The sequence below is a fragment of the Passer montanus genome, unplaced genomic scaffold, assembly GCF_014805655.1.
Source record: "Passer montanus isolate IOZ18808 unplaced genomic scaffold, ASM1480565v1 scaffold44, whole genome shotgun sequence".
NCBI lineage: Eukaryota > Metazoa > Chordata > Aves > Passeriformes > Passeridae > Passer > Passer montanus.
In genome coordinates, this window is record NW_024369262.1 from 176,225 (window position 1) to 197,345 (window position 21,121).

Sequence of the window (21,121 nt, forward strand, 5' to 3'; positions counted from 1 at the left end):
ATGTGCAGACCCTCAGTGAGCAGCAAGGCTGGTGGGTCACTGACATGATCCTGGTCCCCAGGCCCAGCACTGCCCTGACCTGCCTGCACATGGCTCCTTGTTCTAGGCAAGCTGCACTTTTGTATTCCAGTCAGTGCCTCTCACCTGCTTAAAGCCATTTGGGAGTTGGGTCTTTGCTCTTGCTTTGGGTTCCTGGCATCCTCAGTCAGTGCCTTTCAGGACAGAACATCCATTGCTGCAGCTCGTGGCCTCTGCCCAGCTCAGTTAGAGTCTGTGCAAAGCTGAGGTTCAGGAGCACTCAGGCTTTATCAGTACCCACTGATACTCAGGCACTGTCTGTCAGGAGCAGGGATGGATGGCACAGCTGCATGTCACAATTTCCTGCTGTGCTGATAGCCATCTCCCCTGAGTCTGCTCCCCTCTCCAGCAGGATGGCAGCTCAGTGCCTGCCTGTCAATGATGCTGTATCCTGCACTGATCTGGAGAGATATTGGAGGGATGTGCTGTGCAGAGAGAGTGTGGGGATACAGCAGAGCTGAGTGCTCTGCCTTCACTGCTGAATTATGGAGGAACGTTGTGTTCTCTTAGAGAGACACTGCTGAGCTTTTTAATGCTGGTTTAATACTTGTTCACAGGCTGGGAGGAAAGCTTCTGCTCAGGGATCAAGAGGTACAAGAGCTGAAGCTGAGGGAGGATTTATCAAGTGGCAGCAGCAGGCAGTGAACTGGGGCTGTCCTGTCACTGGGACCATTCCACAGACACCTGCCCTCTGAGCACAGCTTTTGGATTTGCTGTTTGGGCAGGTGGTATCTCCTGGGCTGGCAGGGCTGAGCAGGGCTGGGGCTTGTTGTCTTTGTCTATTCCCAGAGACACCAATTATCCAACTGCCCTTGGACAAAGAGTTGGCAGCTGCTGGTGTCCTGCAGCCACTGCTGACAAGTCTGGGTCTGCAGTTCTAACTCTGAGAGAGAGGTAACATGTTCTGCTCTCCCAACAGCGCTACTGTGTTCTTAATTAACATGATCTGTCATTTCTCTATCAAAAATTGAGCTGTAGTTTTAAAAGCTCCCTGTTTTTAACCCTCCTTTCTTAGACTATCCGTGGCCTATGGCCTGGAAGGTTCTCTCAGAGCTGCCTTCCCTGGCAGGAGTGCCTGATGGGGTTTCTGCTGCCTGGCTGCCTATCAGTGCTTTGCTCTGACAGGGAATGGCTTTGCCTTTAGCTGTGGCACAGAAGTGATTAAGCTGAAGCTATTAAGGGTACATAAAGCAGAGCTGAGGCACAGGCCCCAGAGTTTAGGCCCACTTTGCCTCTGTTGATGTGACATTCCTGGCTCCTGCTCGGTGCTGGCAGCAAGGCAAGAGGAGAGGATTTTCCACAGACTGCTAAAAGCAGCTTCTGCTTTGCTGCCCAGATGATGCCCTGGTGTTTGTGTGTACCAGGGAAAGACTCTCTGAAATCTTGTCCTTGTGTGACTGACAGAGCTTGTCCCATCTATAACAGCAGGTTTTGGATCTGTGAAAGGGGAGAGAAAGGTGCTGTGTGTTGGAATGAGGCATTTGAAAGTGCAGTGCTGGTGGGTTTGGTTTGTTGGGGTTTTTTTTCTGCTGTTTTAAAGCAACCTTTTAGTGAGCCAAGAAAATCTTACTTGAAGAGTGACTAGGAGAAGAATAAAATATGTCTTTTTTCAGCCTTTCTCCCTAGAACTGGCAGCACAGTTAATTGCTTTATACCGTCTCTTCTCCAGTCTCTTCCAGTTGAATTTCCTTTCCCTTTCACATGTTCCCTTCCTCTCCCTGAACCCCAGATCCCCCTACCCTGGTGTCTACATTCTCTTCTCCTTTTGGAATCAGTAGGAGACTGTTCCAGGTGTCCCTGCAGCTGCAGCTGTGTGTGCTCCAGCAGGAGAGGAGAGGATGAGTCAGGCCAGTGCCTTCCTCCTCCTTGGAGATGCTCCTGGCCTGCAGATGCAGGGAGGAGAGTGAGCTGACAAAGGGAATTTTCCTATGCTGGATTGTCCACGGCTTACTCCAGAGGCATGGAAAATAAATCACTTCTTTGTCCTTTCTTTCCTTGTTTTTTCTCATCTTTCTCCTAGCTCCCTGCTTGTTTGGCCAACTGGTTTGGAGCAGCTGGTGCCAAGAGCTGAGAGGCAGTCCTTGGTGCTCGGCTGACCCAGGTCTCACACTCCTCCAGGGCCTGGCACCTGCCTGGTTTTCTTCACAAAGGTGAACTCAGGTGGGGCCAGGCAGAGGCAGGAGCTGGGCTCCAACTCAGCACGGGCTGAGAGCTTCCCCTTGCAGCCCAAGTCCCCCAGAGGAATTTCTTCTAGAGGCCTTACTGTGGTGTCCCCACCAGAGGTCTTGAAAAGATTAAAGATACTTGGAAAGCATTTCTTCAAAGACTCCCTCGCATGGCTAATTTCTTTTCCTTGGATTAATTAATCTTTATTTAAAGTTGCATTTCCAGCTTGTCTGCAGGTAAAGTTTGAGAGGAGGACAAAGCCCAAAGCTGCAGCTAGAGGGGCTGGGAGGGTCTGCCTTGGTCCCACGAGTCTCAGGCTCCTGCAGCAGCTCTGGGGCCTCAGGTGGGTGAGCCCCAGTGCTGAGCTCTGCCCAGCCATGGCCAGGGCACTGCAGCAGGGCTGGGCTTTCTTTCTGCACTTCTGTTTGGCTGTTGTTTCAAAATCTGTTTATTTTCTTAACACCACGAGGTCTGGGCTTCCTGTCAATCTTTCTCTGTCCCTGAACAGCTTTCTAATTTGAATTCATTGCTGCCCCTAATACCCATTTTCTGGCTTTTATTTTCATTTTTGCCTGTTTTCAGAACTGCCTTCACTTCCCCTTCTAGGCAGGATGAGTTTAAACCAGTGTTTGCTCATTTTTCTTCCATGCCTCTCTTTAAGGGGTAGCTCTGAATTGCTGGAAATTCTTTGAGATTGGGCAATTTGGCTTTGTTTAGGGGACAAAATTCTCCATTATGTTATTTTCCATTATATGTATGTAGGCTGTTTTCAGAAATGTCTTCAGAAATTTTTTTCAGAAATTTTTCAGAAATGCTTTCTGAAATTTTGGAAATCATCTCTGGTTCTCCCTTCCTATCCATGCATCTCTCCTGGGACAGCAAAGGCTCAGTTCTCAGGTTCTCAAGGTTTCTGTCACCCAGTGGTGGCCACAGTGGATTTCTGGAACTGGGCCTGGACTGTGCTTTATGATTTTTGACCAATTTTTGTTTTCTGTGCCATTGATTTCCCTCCCTTCCTCTCTTGACTAATACCTTGGACTTGTTAACACAGAGGGCATCTTGTTTTTTTAAGGTGAAACAATTATTGCACACTTGGACTGGCTCAGTCTAATTTGGTGACAGCTTTTCATGAAAGGATCTCATTAAAGTTCTGCTCTATTTGTATTTATCAGCAGTTGCAAATACATCAGCCTGATGAAATCAAGGGAATTGTACAATGTTATCTTAAAGAAACACTTGGCCAGGGATAGGTGTTTTTCTCTGATAAAGGAATAGGACAATTATCCCACTTCCTGCAGGAGAACCACATAACAGAATAACCCTTCCAGAATGCAGCAACACGTGGCAGGAGTCACTTCAGCAGTGAATTATGGTCTTTTCAGCAAGAGGGAAAAATCATAGAAAGCACCTATAATCTGGTTTGATTTTTGCTGTGCTCAGCTCAAGTGCTGGGAGCACTGCAGAAACTGAAGGGATGGTGCTTCCCACCAGGAATTACCTGGGTGGAGAGCACTGGGGGTGGGGGCAGGTGGTGACAGTGAGTGGGAACTCTGGGGAAAGGTCATTGCCTTTCCCTTGGAGCTTTCTGGGTGTTCCTTCCAGGTGTTTATCCACCCCTTTCAAAAAACTGTCCCAAAAATGGGGGTTCTGGTGTCACAAGCTCCATCTAGCAGCAGTGAAGCACCAGGGAGGGGCTTCAGGTGATCAGTTTGGTGGGGATAAGAATGGTGATTAATGGCCAGAGGTGGGAGGGGTGCTGGAAGGTCAGAGTTAAAGGGATTGGTGGCTTGGACACAGGGGTAAGGCACAGTCCCTGCTCCTGCTTTGTGGGGAGGTTTGCCTGGATGGATGGATGGATGAGGGATGGATGGATGGATGGATGGATGGATGGATGGATGGATGGATGGATGAGGGATGGATGAATGATGGATGGACGGATGGATGAATGAATGATGGATGGATGAAGGATGGATGGATGGATGGATGGATGGATGGATGGATGGATGGATGGATGAAGGATGGATGGATGATGGATGATGGATGGATGGATGATGGATGAAGGATGGATGGATGGATGGATGGATGGATGGATGGATGAAGGATGGATGGATGAAGGATGGATGGATGGATGGATGGATGGATGGATGGATGGATGAGGGATGGATGAATGATGGATGGATGGACGGATGGATGAATGAATGATGGATGGATGGGGACAGCAGGTTGTTGGATGGATGGATGGATGATGGATGGATGGATGGATGGATGGATGGATGGATGGATGGATGAAGGATGGATGGATGGATGGATGGATGGATGGATGGATGGGGGATGGATGGATGGAGGGATGGATGAATGATAGATGAATGATGGATGGATGATGGATGGATGGATGGATGGATGATAGATGGATGGATGGATGGATGGATGACTCTCACACCCCTGTTCTTACAAATGGACTGAAGGCATCTGGCACTGCTTTTATGTTGTGGTGCTACTTCTGTAGATGGCAGGGCTATTTTGAGGTTTATGGGAAAGCTAATCTACCTGTCTGCATGTCTTATTTCAGCTTTGTTCACAAATAAGTGCAGAGGCTGGCTGTGAATTTCCAGCCTGCTTTAGTGCTTGGTAGTTTTGGGGAGAAATATTCAAAAATGCTGCCTTGGGAAGTGCATCCCATCTGGGGCTCAGCCCACACCGTGTCCTGGGGTTGGAAACTCCTCCTTTTCCTCACCCCTCCAAGGTGGGGGCTCTTCCCTGCCCTGCAATGCAGAGAGGACAAGGCAAACTCCACTGCAGCCACTGTGCCTGGTGCCAGCACTGCAGAGATGCCAGCAGGAGCTCCCAGCTCTGCCCAGAGCTTGGCTCTGCAGCAAGTGTGCAGCTCCAAAGGAATCACAGAATCACAGAATTTGTAGGTTGGAAGAGACCTTTAAGATCATCGAGTCCAACCCATGTTCTAACACCTCAACTAGATCATGGCACCAAGTGCCACATCCAGTCTTTTTTTAAACACATCCAGGCATGGTGACTCCACCACCTCTCTGGGCAGATGATTCCAGCATTTGACCACTCTTTCTGTGAAAAACTCCCTCCTTAAGTCTAGCCTGTATCTCCCTTGCCACAGGAAGGGTTCCTTCAGCACCAGCTGTGCAGCAAGTGTGCAGCTCCAGAGGAAGGGTTCCTTCCACACCAGCTGTGCAGCAGGTGTGCAGCTCCAGAGGAAGGGTGCCTTCAGCACCAGCTGGCTGCAGGGATCTTCTGTTCCACCTTGTTCTCCCCCTTTGCCACCCCTGGTCTGGAGGAGCTCAGTACCCATCTCCACATCCCCACCCCGTGGGGTTTCAGGGCTGGGTTCCTCCCCAGCAGAGATCAGAGCTGCTCTGGGGTGATTATTTCAATAAATACCATGTCAGTACCATTGTCTGTGTGCACAGCAGAGGGGCTGGGCTCTGTGTGCTCTCCTGGAGGAGCAGCCCAGGATGCAGGTGAGGGTTCCTCTGGTGCTGGCACTGCCAGGGTGGCTCTGTGTCTGCCAGGCTGATGCTGGGAGGGCACAGGCTCATGCTGTGACCCTAGGGTGGGGTCTGCCAGGCTGTGGAAGCCCAGGGAAGCTGGGACAGGGATTTTCCTGCCTGGCACTGAGCACAGTCCAGTAGAAAGGGTTAAAGTAAACAGGCCAGGGGCTGCTGGGCTAAACCTAGGGCAGTGTTGGGGAACTGGGGTGGTTTTACACCAGCACAATCAGAATCAGGATTCAGCCCATAATTGTTTTGTCTTGGGTTGTCAAAAAAAAAAAAAGAAAAGTAAAAAAAGCAGTGCTTATAGTGTAACATATAGCAGTGTAAGTGAGATTAAGTCTTTAATTATTTAATACTTTGCCACTACTTGAACCTGATTCAAACTCAGTAATTTCCTTTACCAATACTCTAATTATGTTCTCCTTTTGATCTGCAGGACTGTGTGCAATTAAACCAGTACAAGCTGCAGAGTGAAATAGGCAAGGTGAGTACTGGGGTTCATGTGGGTCACACCAGCCTGTGTCACACATCTCAGTAGGGCTGGAAAGGCTGTGCCAGCCCAAGGGACCTCACTGGCCAAGGTTCCTTGCAAGTTGTGTTTGATTTGGGGGCTTTTTTGATTATTCTTGAGAGGTTTTTTCCATATTAGTTTGAGCAAGTTTTGTTCAAGGTCACAGTGGAGTTACTTCCTTTGAAATCCAGATTTATTTTTCCTCCCTCAGAAGGTGGTTAAGCTGGCTCCCTTTCAGGGGTGTTTGCTTGCCAAATGTAACATTAAGAACCTTTGATGCATTAATACAACACAACAAGATTAAAAAAAACCCAAAAAAGATGATCAGGGCAGGTGTTTGGTCCCCATGAGTACTAGTTAAAGTTTTTACGTCACATGAAATGTTTGTTTAATTTTAGTGCATGTTTAAGAGCTGCAGAATGATTCAAAAGTGATTCCTGTAAAGTTATTTAGAGGTCTGGGCTGGTGAGCAGCTCAGGCACCTGCCCCTCTGGCCATGTGCCACCACTGCAGATGGCTCCACGAGCAGTGGGGCTGTCTGGGAGCTGTGTCTGCCCTGCAGCTGGAGCACTGCAGTCACAGCAGGCTGCAGACACCTTCACCACAAGTTTAATCAGCCCAAATGCCTCCAAAATGAGAGGCCCAGGCTGTGGGGTGGCACCCCCACCATCTGTGCCATGGGCTGTGCATTTGGCTGCTGGCAGGGGGGAGGAGGGCTGCAGGTACCACTGCTGGCACAGCACGTGCCCTCAAACACTCACACAGCTTCATACCCACTTAGGACTTGTGTATGATTTAAGGAGAGTGTGAAACCTTCTCTCAGGATTTGTCCCTGCCTCCCTCCTTCCCTGTGGTCACAGCAAGCAGGTGGGCACTGTGAGGTTGGTGGAAGGTCTGCTGTTCTTCTGGATCAGCCAGATGGCTTGTGAGTCTCCTCTGAGACCAGAACCTTATTTCAACTCTCAGTGAAGTCAAGAGAAATATTTTGAAGGCTCTGGTGTTCATCCCACTCATTTATTCAATAGGCATATATCAGGGATAATACCTGATCATGTCTTTCTTACATAAAATGAGTGTTTATTGGGACTTTGATAAAACAGCAGTTTGGATGGAGCTTGGCTCCAGGCTGTCCCTGGAGCTGTGGGTACAGCAGCAGTCCAGGTCTGCCCCTGCCTGGGCAGCATCTGGTTGGTGGAACAGGAAAGATATTCATGCAGAATTTCCAAATTTGCACCAAGGAAGTTTTTCTCTCTGCTGCCCACCCCTGGGTGAGTTCAGACAGACGTGGTGGCTGTGGCTCAGGGCAGGGGTGCTGGGCCAGCACTCAACTCCTCCAGACACGGATAATCCTCCAGTGGCTCCAGCAGAGCTGCCAAAACATTCAGCCCTGCTGTAGGATCACATCACCTGCAGGCTGCTCAGGGGTCAGCATGGCCTGGGGAGTTGTTTTTTCCCATCTGTGATCCACCAGCCCGGAGCAGCAAGAGGCTGGGCTGGAGCTGCCGCACTGACCGCGCGATTCCCGTTTGCTTTCAGGGCTCCTACGGCGTGGTGAAGCTGGCCTACAACGAGGACGATGACAAGTACTACGTGAGTGTGCCTCTCTCTGCTCCCCCCTGCTGCTGCTGCTGTCCCCTGGCTGCTTTCAGCAGGTGTCCCTGTGATTTGGGGGCCTGGCAGGGGCTGAGCCCCCGCTGGGCATGGAGCGTGGAGTGCGTTATGTAAGAGGCAGGCTGCAGAACATGCTGCTGATCTGCCTTGGCATTTGCCAGCTAGGAAGCAGGTCACCTGAAATTAGAGGCATGTGGGTGGTGGTATTCAGCACCTGCTGTGCTTTGGAAGCCTGGCTGGAAGGAGCAGGAGTGTTTTGTAAGGAAATGGGGGCGTTTCTCAGAAAAAGGCTGGGCAGTGTTGGTGTGGCTGGGCAGTGCCAGGCTCCCTGCATCTCACCCTCCTGGGGACACTGAACCAGGCCCACTGCCAGGGCACGAGGTGTAGGGTGCAGGACTGAAGGCAAATCCTGGGCTTTAACAAAGCCAGAGCTGGAGTCCAAAAGGCAGCTCATGCTGGAGGCTCCTGCTCTGGGCTTCCCCTTTCAGAGGGAGCTGAATTCCAACCATCCCAGCCGGAATTCCTGTGAAATCTGCCTGCAGATGTGCTCATGTTCCTGGGCCTGTGCCTTGTGCCCACAGCTTTTTGCCCTGTGGCTTGTTTTGTTCTTGCTGAGAGCGGGAGCTGTAAGGAAGGAAAACTTCCTTGCTATGTGTGGCTGTGCCTGGAGGCTCCTGGAAAGAGCTTCCAGCAGTTTCTGATGGATCCCAGGGCAGGAATCTGCTGAGCTGTGTGCTTGCAGTGCTGTTGAACCTCAACCCAACACAGCCCTGCTGCTCCACAGTGCATTTGGTGAGAGTGGGCTGGTGTTGCTCCTGCATGTGGATGAGAATGGGTCCCTCAGAGCAGCCAGGCAGGCTGCTGTGCTGCTGCTCGTCCCTGCTGGTCTTGGGACAAAGAGGGAATAAGAATGTGCTGTGGAACATAAAGCATGCTCATTCCCCACTGCTCCCCAGATAGTTTTTCCTCCCTGACTCTTTATTACAAGTGACACACCAGGCTGAAGTGGTCAGGTGGGAATTGTGTGCCTGTGGGTATTCCTTAGCCTTTCTGGGCTTGCAGCAGGCATGGAACTGCAGCAGGAATGTCTTGAAATGAAGGATGGAAGAGATGAGACAAAAATCTGGACAAGGTGCCCTGGAGCTGGCCAAGGAAAGGAGCCACAATTCTTTCCATCTCCCATCCTTTCCAGGCTGATTCACAGCTGCACCAGAGCTTTTTCCAGAGGCTCCTTTTCTCTGCTGCCCTCCAAATCCTCCCTGCCATGCCCTGCAGCAGGATGGTTTGTTCTGCAGAGTGGTGGTGCCAGCCCTGGCTTCCCTGATCCATCTGTCCCACCAGCACAGGCATGCCAGCACCAGCAGCAGAGTGGGAATGCATCACATCCATAACTCGTGGTTATTTCCTGCTGAAAATACTTTTCCTTTGAAAATTGTAATCCTTACTTTTTGGCACTGCCTTTTTGTTCAGGAAATACCACTGAGGTGCCCAGTGGTGGGCAGTGCATGTTACAGCTCAGCTGGGTTTAGGATAGCACTGCCTGCTGCATTCCTGTCCCTGCTTTGGGTGCAGATTAACCCCATGGATGTAGATTTAGCTGGTCACATCAAAACCAAAAGTGAAAGCCTGTGTGCAGGTCAGCCTGGTGTGTGTTAGCTAATCCCCTCTTAATCTTGGTTTCTAATCTAAGCAAACCCTTTAAAGGTGCTGCAGCCCGGGAGGGGCACGGTGCCTGGGGCTGTTTGAGCCTCACCTGAGGGCAGGCAGGGCACAGAGAGCCCCTCAGTGCCAGCCCTGCAGGGATGTGCTCTTTGCTTCACCCCATCCTCCTTTTGGGGTCGAGCTGCAGCCTGGGCTGGGAAGGTGATGCTGGGAGGAGAGGGATGGGCCTCTCTGAACTGTGTGTCCCCTCTTGGCAGGGCAGGGGCAGCTGTCCCCTTCCCCAGTGCAGCCACATCCTGGCACCCTCCTCCTCCCAGCCCCCTGTGCTTGTGTTTTCTGGAGGGCAAGCCGTGGTGGAGACACCTCTGCTCTTCCAGGACATTATTAAGGCAGCTCAGGAGCTGGCAGACTTTTCAGAGCTTCAGAGCAGCAGCTGATTGCATAAGTGGCTAATGGTTGCTTGGCTCTGCACCTGCCTGGTGTGCCTGACCCTGGGGCTCTCCCAGAGCTGAGCTTCCATCCTGCCCTGCCTGTCCTTCCCATCCCTGGCCCTCAGCACTGCACCCCGGGTACATAAGGACTCTTACCAGCAGTTAAGAGAAGCAATTGGGATTCTAATAGTTGGGAATGGCCTTTTCTGTGTGTTTGTTTCCCCCAAGATTTAGCTCTGGAGGGTGTTTTTGGCTCAGTGGTGAAAAGCAGAAGTAGTGGGAGGAAATCAGCCCTTGGTTGGCCTGCAGTGAGCAAGGCCAGGTTGGATGGGCTTGGAGCACTCTGGTCTAGTGGAAGGTCTCCTTGCCCATGGCAGGGAGATGGAACTGATGATCTGTAAGGTCCCTTCCAACCCAGATCATTCTATGATATTCTGCTTCTATAACTGAATTTCATTTGCATGAGGTTCAGCATGAGGCCAGGGTGTTGCTGCTTTCTTTATTGTCTTTAAGCTAGTGTGCTGCAATAACAAGGACCAAAATAGTTAAAAAATAAGAAAAAATTATTTAGGGTATGATTCAGAGTGTGGCTCCTGATTCTTGCTGAGGTGTGGGACCCTTTGCTAGCTCCCTTCAAAAAGGCAGAGTTTATAGGGAACAAGGACTGAATAGAGCCCCTGTCAAAGCCAAAGGAAAGATTTCTGCTGCTTTAATGAATTTTGGATCTGGCCTAGAACTAGGAAAAACTCTCAAGAAAAAAATTCAACCACCACATTTGGGAAAAAATGTAGATGGGTTGTGTTTATTTTGTGGGTTTTTTTACCTTCCATTAAAGATGAGAGAGTGCTTCTAAGAGCTTTGCCCTTGGTTGCTGTGAGCACCACAGTGCCTGGGAGGGCTGTGAAGTGTCCTGGCTCACATCACTGGATGCAGGGAATGTGTTAGGCCATAGAAACTGGAATTTCTGCACCAGGTATGTGAGCCACTGCTCCCTCCAGGGAGGAGACCCCACTGCAAAGCAGAGCTGGCTGCCAGAGCAGAGGACCCTGCTGCTCCTGGGGCACATTTAGCTGTCACAGCTGTGGGGCTCTGCCAAGGAACGCTTTACACTGGAAAGGTTTCAGTGTCTCAGTTTGAAGGAGATGCTTTGATGATGACTAAGGGAAAAATCAAAGGCCAAGTTCTGTGAAAAAGCAGCAAATAAAAAGCAAAGGCAAATGTGTCCAAGCAGAGATCTAGATTGGAATCATTGTGCTGATGGAATTTGATTCTTTGATGCCTCAGGTCATGTCTTCCTCCTACTTTCAATCTCTAAATCAGCTTGCAAAGAAGAGTGGTTATGATGGGCATTTGTTATGCTACTGCTGGAATAAGGCAACAGCATTTAGGTTGTCAGTGGATTTTTCTTTTTTTCATCCTTCTTTTTTAATCTTGTTTCCTAAGAAACAAGATTTGTGTGATTGTGCTCTCTGCCTCTGTTTGTACCTAACAATCTTTGCACGGAGGGCTGTTTCCTACCAAGTCTCAGTGATGGGGAGAAATTCCTTCCAAGTTTATGAAAGGAGTGGCTGAACAAAGGGCTGCTGCTGAGAAGGTGGCCAGCAGCAAGCCTTGAACTCTCCAGTCCCTGGAGAACCTGCTTTGGATGCCATCCAGGAGGAAAGGGAAGGCACAGCTCCTGCATTTCCCATCCCCTGGCTCACACAGCAGCTGCTGAACCCCTGCCAGCTGCACTGCAGAGCAGTGGGGAGCAGGGAGGGCATCTCTGGCTTAGCCTAACCCCTGGTGCTGTTCAGCTGAGGGCGGTGAGGGGCTGGGTCACCCGGGGTGACAGCAGCATCCTCGGGAGGCAGCTGGGGACAGAGAGCTCCAGGACAGCATCCCTGCTGTGGTGGCACAGTGTGGATGGGGCACAGCCTGATGGTGGAATTCTGCTGGGGGGACAAAAGGTGACAAACACAGGAGCAGGATTTTAAGGCCATGGCAGCTAAGCCTGTCTGGTTTAGGATTTTCTTTCAGGTCATAACACTCCTCTCTGCCAGCAGAGCTTCCCTCTCAGCTGCTTTGTCTGAGGGATGTTGTTGTTAGGCAGGACAGGTGAAGAAGGGCTGGATACATTCTCTGGTCTGTTCAGCATTCCCACAGTGTGCCCTCCTGCACTAGCAGAGGATTTAGGTGGTTGGTAGGGACCTTTGAGCAGCATCCCATTCCCCTAGGAGCTGTAGGCAGGGACTGTGCACAGGCTTCTGCCCTTGCAGTACAAGTCTTTCCCTTAGAAAATAAAATGACATTCTGAGCACTGTGAGAGCATCAAGGACAGGTGATAAGTTCACTTGGCTCAGTCATTTTGTCACCCTTCCCTCCCAAAACCAATGGCCTTTTTGTCATTACCCACAGCTTGTGGTCCCGCTGCTGTGCAAGCTGCTGTGTCACAGGCATTCCTCCTCTCCAGAAGCCTGGGATCTCCTTTCCCTCAGGCAGCTTCCCTGTGGCTTCCAGCTGTAGGGTTGATAGGAAGAGAGCAGTAAACTGAGATAATAAACATACATCAGAGAAAAGCACACAGTTCCTGCTGTTTGTCAAAGGGAGATGTCAAGACCCGTGTCCACGCGGGAGCAGTCGGGAGGAGGATGTGTGGAGGAAATCTCCAGGCTCCCTCTTTTCCTGAGAATACTGAAGGAACACTTGCATGTGCAAAGGGAAAATCCCTCAGCTTGGCTCTGAGCTGGTTCTTTATCAGAAAGGCATTATCTGGGTAATTAGCTCTGCCTGTGAGTACAAATGTCTTTGGCTCTGTGGTGCTCGGAGCCCGGAAGGAGAGGTTTGCTGAAGCATCCCTGAGATGCTCCCAGTACAGCAGCCACTTCAGGAGGAAGCCTGCTCCTGCCAGCTCACTGTAATTAAAGTGAGGCTTCACAGCCACGTGCCCTCCTCTCTGCTCTTGTGATAATTAAGTGCTTCTGGCCTGTTGCATGATGAACTTTGCTGTTTGTCCCTGTTTGAGTTCGTCAGTGCAGTGGGACAGGTCCTGTCCTCTGACCCAGCCCTGCCTGTGCAGTAGCAGATACTGCTGCTCCAAAACCGCTGTAAGCATCTCCTGGTGCTTCTTTCCAGCAGTAGTGGTGCTTTGCAGTCAACTCTCCTACGTTGCAGTGACCCCCTACTGCCCCTCAAGTGTCCTTCAAGGAGTTTTGGGTGACAGCAGTAGCTTCTGTTCCCTCCACTTCTGTCCCCAAAAGCAAATCCTGTCTTAGTTATTGCTCCTCTCTGTGCCTTCCTGCTCCCTCCAGCTTCTCCTGGGAAGGATTATCCTGATGTGGGCATGGCTGGTGGTGATGGTTCAGTTCCTCAGGCTGAGACCCCCAAGCTCCCAAACTCAGGAGCAGCAAATTGTATCTTCTGTTTTGTCCTTTTTCTGAAGCTCCTTGCCAGAAGGCAGCAAGGACTCAAGATGGGATTGGAGCAAGAGGAGAGTTCTCCTCCTGGGTTGGCAGCGCTTGAAAGAGAAATGGATGTACCAATTCCTTTGATTTTTCTCATAAATTTTCATTATGGAGAGATAAAATGGGAAGCGTAGGAAGTCCTCCAGGCTTGGTCCTGGCCGTATTTGGAGGTGGTTGTGCACATCTTGGATCCTCTTCCAGCAGACCATGAGTCATTTGGCTGCCTGTATTGGACACAGAGCTGTGCTAAGTCAAAGATAAGCACTTCTGAGTCTGTCTCTCAACACCATCATTTCTAACAGTTGGTTTGAGCTGTCAGGCAGGGTTGAAACACTGCACAGTGTCTCTTCTCAATTACACGGGTGCAAATCCAGAGGATTTCACTGGATCAGTACCAAAAATAACAATCCTTTCAGCAAGCCATGAACCTGGGAGCACTGATGGGAGGTGGGGATGTTTGGGCATGTGGTGCCATCACTGCCAGCAACAACAGCTTGGGAAGGAGCTCACTGCAATGGGTTTGGTGACCTGTTCTGGTATGTGTGCTAAAAACAGGCAGAGACCCTGCCTCTGTGTTACTGATGCAAAATTCCTGGGAGTCTGACTGTGTCCTGCAGGATTCCTTGGTTAGTTAGATTGTGGAGGGGTCACTCCAGTGTGAATTACATACTGGATGCTGTATTAATAGGAGCAACCCCTTAGGCTAGGGGAAGGAGGGAGTGACCATCCCAGCTCCAGGAATCATAGACTGTTTTCCCAAGCAAATTGCACCATGAGCTGGTTTCTCATTAAATATTCATCTGCTGGGCCACTCGGGGGGTTTGAGTGGCCCTCCAAAAGGTTATTAATGCACAGAGCAGATGGAGGCACACAGACTGGTTATTAAATTCAGATTGCCTTTTGCCACTATGCTAATGCCAGCTGGATGGCAGGAGGAATTGCCCTGACCCCTTCCCCAGGCCTCAGCTGCCTGGGCTCAGTTTCCTTCTCATACCCCCTGACAAGACCAAACATAAGATGAAGCAGCCTTGAAGTGGATCTGAGCTGGAGCATGGCCTTAACATCATCCAAAACAGTGGGACAGCCAGAGGAACCTTCCCCCAAGCTTCTGCCCCAAATGCAGAAATTCGGACTCCTTTTTCTTTGTCCATTTTAAAATAAATCAGAATTTTTCATGGGGAAAAACAAATGGAACAAGTGGCTAGCAGTGCTTTCTGTCTGGTGTGGCCACCACTGACCAGGACCCTTCTCTAGGCTGAGAAGCAGCCCTGAGCCAGTCCCTGATGCCCAGCATACTCCAGGCCACAGCAATCAGCTCTTTGGCTCCTGTTCAGGTTTAACATGCTTTTTCTTCTTCCTCCAGGCTATGAAAGTCCTCTCCAAAAAGAAGCTCTTGAAGCAGTATGGATTTCCACGTGGGTATCTCACATTTAGAGGTCTGCCTGTTATCCTCAGCCAAAATCCTCTCTGGAAACATTGTGTGCAAGGAGTGCAGAGTGTGACAGCTGCCCATGTTAAAATGGAGCTGGTTAAAAGGGGGTGGTGAGGGGGCAGATACAGCCTCAGGGAAATCAAACACACTCAGTAATGAGATGCCTGGCTCTGATTTTTGTGAGTCTCTTTGAAGTGGTGGCTCTTCCATGTTCACCACTTGTGAAGCCTAATTAAGCACTGGAAGTTAGGCAGGGTGTTCCCCTCCTTCCCCTGCCCATGGGATGCCCCAGCCCCAGTTTGGAGCAGCTGGTCAGAATGGGACTTGGATCTTTGGGATGAGAACAAGGTGATGAGATCTTCCAGAAGAGCTGGAGGGTGTGCAGAGGGGCCATGCTGCTCATGCTGTGTGCAGGTGCTGCTGCCAATGAGGAATTCCTCACTGTGCTGTCCCACTTGCAGGTCGGCCTCCTCCCAGAGGGTCCAAAGCATCCTCTGGAGAGCAGCCCAAGCCCATGGCACCCCTGGACAGAGTCTATCAGGAAATAGCCATCCTAAAGAAGCTGGACCACATCAATATTGTTAAGCTGATAGAGGTGAGCTGCTCCTCCACTCTAAGTTATGCTGAAACAAATCTGGTTTGTATTGCAACAAGAGGATTTCTTTCTTCAACTGTTTCTGCTTCAGCCAGAATTGGTTTAATATAGATGTTCAGAAATTGAGGCTGGTGATTCCAAGCAAAGTCTTACTGACTGTGTAGGCCAAACTGCACTCTCACCCTGAGCCCTGGGCTGGTGCCCAGGAGAAGGCAGCTCACTGTGCTGGTAGAAATAGCAGTCAGCTTTGATCACTGAAACTTGTGTGCAGACAAGCCTGGGAAGGTGCACAAGTGCAAGCCTCCAGTGCCATTTTCATTATTGACTGAGGTCAGTTTAGGACAAGCAGTGCCTTTATTGGGAGGCTGTTTCTCCAAATTCAGGCAGAAGCCCAGATTTTTCTGGACATGGGAAAATCTGTCCTCCAAACTCCCCTCCCAAAAAAACCCTGTCCTCCAAAACCCCTCCAAATTCTCTGCAGGACTCTCTAAATATTAGCCTAAATTGTTCTCAGTGTTCTGCAGCTGAGCACAGTGTACTGTGAGTGTTACCTGCTGAAAAATCTTTTTTTCCTGCTGTTTTTCACTTTTTTTTCCTCTTTCCCCTTATTTCTCTGTGATCTCTCAGGTCCTTGATGATCCTGCAGAGGACAACTTGTACATGGGTATGTGAGTCTCATAAGCTAACAGAACCATCTGGGCTTGGGCCTGGTGATGCAAGTGACACGTGCCAGGACTCGGGGTCAATACGGGAGGAAACTTGTGCCACCTTCTGCAGACTTTTTTTTGTTCTGCCAAGTTAAAACGCCTGTAAATGCAGCTGGGATGGAAAGGCCCCGTGCAGTAGGGTAAGGCAACCTTGTGTCAGTAGAGCTGTGCACATCTCTTTGCCGTGGGGACACTGAAAAGACCTGGCAGCTGCTCTGTCCCAGCTGATTCCAGCCCCAGAGCCAGGAGGGAAGAGGAGGGTGCAGGATGGTCTCCTTGTCCTCCTGCTGTGAAGCTCCTGTAGGCTGTGGATCGTGGTGGTGACTCCAGAATCACTCCAGGCTTGTCTGGGAGTGTTCCCTGTGACCCTGCAGAGGCTCTGGCCACCCTGGTGAGCCTCAGGACCTCCTAAGGGAGCAGCACTCCCTGACTGGGTGTTCGTGCAGAGGGTGAGGGAATTCCACCCATTTTGTCTACCTCTCCTCCAAACTCTGAAAGTGCCAGCCATCCCTAACCCCCATTTGGGTAAAACATTGAGGGACAGGCCTGGGAGGCCCTGAGGTGCCCTCTGAGACAGGCTGAGGAGGGGATGACTGACCCTTTTACATCTCTGCTTCCCCAAACTGCTTCCTGATGAAGCAGGTTCAAAGACTGCTCCTCATGAAATAATTATGGGACACTTCTGAACTGCCTGGAGGAGGACTCTGCCTAGCAAATGAAGCAATTTGCCTTTGAAAAGCCACTTTTCCCTTTGGGCTGAAGCCCCAGTGGCATCTGGCAGCATCTCAAAGTGATGGCACTCCTGGTGGGGAGGGTGATTGAGGCTGTAGTTTGAAGGACTGAACTCCTGGGAATGGAGGAAAGGGGAGAGATGAGGTAGAAAGCTGCAGAGGGGAAAAATAACCCCAAAACTCAACCTAGCTCTATTTGTGGAGTGAGAGAGCCATCCCAGAAACAGCAGCAGGACAGGTGGGAGTCTCCTGGTCCTGCTGGAGGTTGTGCTGGTCCCTGAGTGATGAGCAGTGGCCATGTCCCTGTTGTCCATGTTCCATCACCCCTTTCCTCTGCCCAGGATCCCCTCAAGTTCAGGCACATCAAGCTCCTGCAGTTCCCTTGGCAGGAGGAGGAGCACTGCTCAGGGCTGAGCCTCCTGCAGGTGGGTTTGCTCCCTCCTGCTGCTGCCCCAGCTGGTGATACCTGCACCTTTCTCCTTCCAAAAATGCCACCACTGCAGAGCAGATCTAGAGGCAGAGGTGTTTGCTCCTTGCCTGTGGCTGCTGGGATCAGGCACTGCTGGGAGCCCTTGGCTGTGTCACTGGGATGGGATGTCAGCAGGCACTGAGCCACCTGCAGAGGTTCAGAGGTTTGTGGATTAAGCATTATTAAATGCTTCCACAAGCTGCAGCTTCTGGAGGGCAAGATGAGCCAATTCAGGCTGCCCTGTTGTGTTTGTACCCAGTGCTTTGGGGAGGGGGTCTGCTCAGATTTTTTGGGAGGGGCAAGAAATCCCCATGTAATTGATGGGGAAAGAGCTCTCCTACTCTAGGTAAAAGCAGATCCTTCTCCAGTTTGCAGAGCAGGATCAGAAAAACACTTTTCCCCAACCTCCTGATCAGACACACAAACTCATGTGCTCTGCAAACCTCAACTCACAGCAGCAAATCCTCCTCAGTGGCTCCTGCCAGGGAGTGTTTGGCTCTGACAAAGCTGTAGCTGTGCTGCTGATTGACACAGCAGAAATGGAGCAGCATGTTCTTACAGCATCTCCTTTGCTATCAGCAATTTAGAGGAAATATCCCACCAAACACCCTCCCTTGGAGGTACAACAGGGCTCAAATCAACCAGGGCTGACACCCAGAGCAGCAGCACCGTGGGTGATAAATTAGCACCCACTGTGTCCCTGTACAGGGCTGCCAGGAGGGGGATATTTGTCTGTGCTGAAGAGATGAATATTTTCATTTTGCATCCTCTGGTGTCCTTGTCATGGGTGAGGGAAGAGAAATGAGTGGAGATAAATTGATTTTGCAGGTATGGGAATGGATGTGTTTTTGTAGGTGATGAATAACAAATAAGCCCATGCTGCTCTTCTCATTCATTCATGGTTTATTTCCTTTTCTTGCAGTGTTTGACCTCATGAGGAAAGGGTAAGTAGCCCTCCTGGGACCCCTTCTGTTGAAAATTTTGGTGTTCATCATCAGGTTCCCATGTGAAGTGGAGGTTTGATATGTCCACTGGGGCACACCCTGTCTGCAGGGCAGGAAAACCCAGCTTTGCACTGCTACAGCCTGGAATGATGTGGTGAATAGAAATGGGCTGGGAGGACACGTCCTGGTGCCAGACTCTGATCTGGAAAACAAATTCTATGACAATTCCTCATCAGGTGCCTGGAAGAAAAGGTTTGAATAGGAACATTCTGCTGGGTTGCAGCCACACTGTGGCTCCTCCGACACAAGGGCTGTGGCACCAAGATTTACTTCCACCTGCTGCCTTACTTTGCCCCCAGCACTAACCTCTGATGGGAGGCTGTGCTGTTGACAGATTTATTTTGCATGGTAAAAGAAGGGATAAGGTGGTAAGAGGTTCCTCTCTGCACTGACTCTGCAGCTCTGCAGTGAGGTCATGATTTCTGTGCCCAGGATGGAGAGATTCCCAGAGGGGTTATTTTCTCTCTGGCCCAGGAGCAAGCTGCCAGCTCCACTGGGTTGCTGGCAAGAGGCTCCCCAGTCTCCCTGGTGATGAGGCTGGTGCCTGACCTGTGGGAGAGGGAGCTCCTGCAAACAGCTGAGGCTGGGGAACCTGTGGCTCATCCAAGTGCAGCCTGGCTGCCTCTGGCAGGAGGCAATTAGACTCCATTAGTGGCTCTGCCAGCCCTGCTCTCACATTTCTCCCTGGTTTCAGCAACAGAAAAATGTGCATAAAAGAGGGAGGGAAGGTCATCAATCAAATGGGCAGCCAGGGAGAAGAGGGAAATGCTGCAGGAAGGATTTGCTGCTGGGTGCTGAGGGGAACAGCCACAGAGCCTGGTTGTGGCATGGGCAGTTCTCTGGCAGGGTTTGGCTTGCCAGGATGGTGTCCCAGGAGCTCTGAGTCAAATCCAGCTCCAGTCAGTGGATGTATGTGCACATGCACAGCCAAGCTGCTGAGCATAGGCAGGTCCTTAGCTCCAGCCCTTCATCCACAGGGGAACAGCAGATTCTGACTGGCTCTTAGAGCCTCTTTGCCCTCAGCTTTCAGCAGGCACAGGCAGAAGAGAGGTTTGTAGAGGAGACTGTGCTTCCCTCAGCAGTGACAGCATTCAAAGGAAAGGAGAGGAGAAGCTGACCAGGTAACCTTGGCTGTTCAGGGCTGAATGGCTGAGCTCTGGTGGTGGCTGAACCCTGAGCAGCTAAACAGGCTTTTAAAGCAGTTTAGCACAATGCACAGAAAATATTCCCATTTAACCTTTGAGCCAGTGGTTCCTGTGGAGATTCTGCCTCAGTGGAGACCAGCTGCACAATGATGTGTCAGGACTGAGCCCCAGCAGGCAGCACATGCAGTGCACAGCAACAGGCACTGTCCCCACTGCTGACTGGGATCTCATGGCAGTGCTGGTGCTCACAGCCATGGGCAGCTGCGCAGGAAGCCAAAGGCCAGGTCCAGCTTTGCTCTTCTCCCACTGGGGCTGTCAGTGAGTAGTGTTTGTCTTATTCTGTGCAGACACAGCAGTTAATCCTGATGCTGATGAGGGCTCTGTGATTCATGCTGGCTCAGGGCTGTGCAAAGCCACCCATCACTGGCCAAGCTCAGTAACCAAAGCAGCAGCATCTCCAGAAGGAGCAGGCACAGCCTATCCTGTGTCACAGCACCTTTTGGGAGCCTGGCCCTCGGTGCTGGGACGTGGTGATGGAGAACAAACTCCTGCAGCAAGGGGTGTTCGTGGCCTTGTGCAGAGCACTGAGTGGCTGTCCCTGTCCCCAACAGGCCTGTCATGGAGGTGCCCAGTGAGCAGCCCTTCAGCGAGGAGCAGGCTCGGCTCTACTTCCGCGACATCGTCCTGGGCATCGAGTACTGTGAGTACCTGGCCTGGCAGTCCTGCAGGGGCTCTGCCTCAGCCCCTGGGGGAAATGGGTGTATGGAAAACTCCCAAAGCCTGCAGAAGGCCCACACAGCGTGCATCTGTATGCAAACCTTGAGATAAGAAATGCTGGCTTAGAGATGCCATGGAATAGGACAGACATTGCTGAGAGAAATGGAGCTAGAAACAAGTTTCAAAGGGTGGCCTTACAAAAAAGACCAGATACTTTAGAGAAATAGAACTATAAAGATGCATTGTAGTAGGACACATAAGGGGTAATTTTAGATGATTGGCTTTAAAGCATTTATAGCATGGTGTGGCTAAAGCTGATAGACCAAGAAACACTTACAGTGTATTGTAATTAAGAAATAGCTGGCTTCTGATTGTGATAGCATTAATTATAACATCTGTATTGTCTCACCCTTCACATGAGACTGAAAATGGAATAAAGGTTTCTAAAATGCTTCTCAGTTGCCCCATCTCTGGGCCAGACAAGGGTATTGTCCAACACCCCTGCTCAGCTGGGGAGGGGCATCCTGGCCCTGGGGCTGTTGGATCAGCCAGAGAGGTCCCCTCACATTGCCTGTGATGGGGCTGCTCTTGGAGCTGGCCCCACTCAGCTTGGGTTCACCCAGCAAGTGTCACAGAACAGAACCCTTAGAAAGGACATAGGGCAAATAGTGCCTCTCTTCTTTCTTCTATTTATTTCTTTTTGGAGACTGTCTTTGAAGGCAGAGCCCAAAAATGGGTGTTTGCAGTGTCATGGATTCAGCCAGTCAGGTTCAGCTGGAACAAATCCCTGCCTCTGGCTTAGCAGGACAAGCACTGGCCATGGCAGAGTGGTGAGCAGCACAGGGAGGATGTCTGTCCCTGCCCACCCCTGTGAGAGCCCGTCTGACTAACTCCCTGT

The 21,121-nt window shown here is 50.7% G+C and overlaps 1 protein-coding gene across 2 annotated transcripts in view; it reads left to right on the forward strand.

The window, feature by feature from the left end:
- CAMKK1 (calcium/calmodulin dependent protein kinase kinase 1) overlaps nt 1–21,121 on the forward strand; it is a 90,399-nt gene that overhangs the window by 41,112 nt on the left and 28,166 nt on the right. For both annotated transcript variants that reach the window (XM_039720838.1, XM_039720837.1), the window contains exons 3-9: nt 6,202–6,249; nt 7,813–7,866; nt 14,787–14,838; nt 15,317–15,450; nt 16,078–16,114; nt 18,280–18,301; nt 20,118–20,206. In XM_039720838.1, the coding sequence (XP_039576772.1) occupies nt 6,202–6,249; nt 7,813–7,866; nt 14,787–14,838; nt 15,317–15,450; nt 16,078–16,114; nt 18,280–18,301; nt 20,118–20,206 (436 nt within the window). The remainder of the gene's footprint in view (nt 1–6,201; nt 6,250–7,812; nt 7,867–14,786; nt 14,839–15,316; nt 15,451–16,077; nt 16,115–18,279; nt 18,302–20,117; nt 20,207–21,121) is intronic.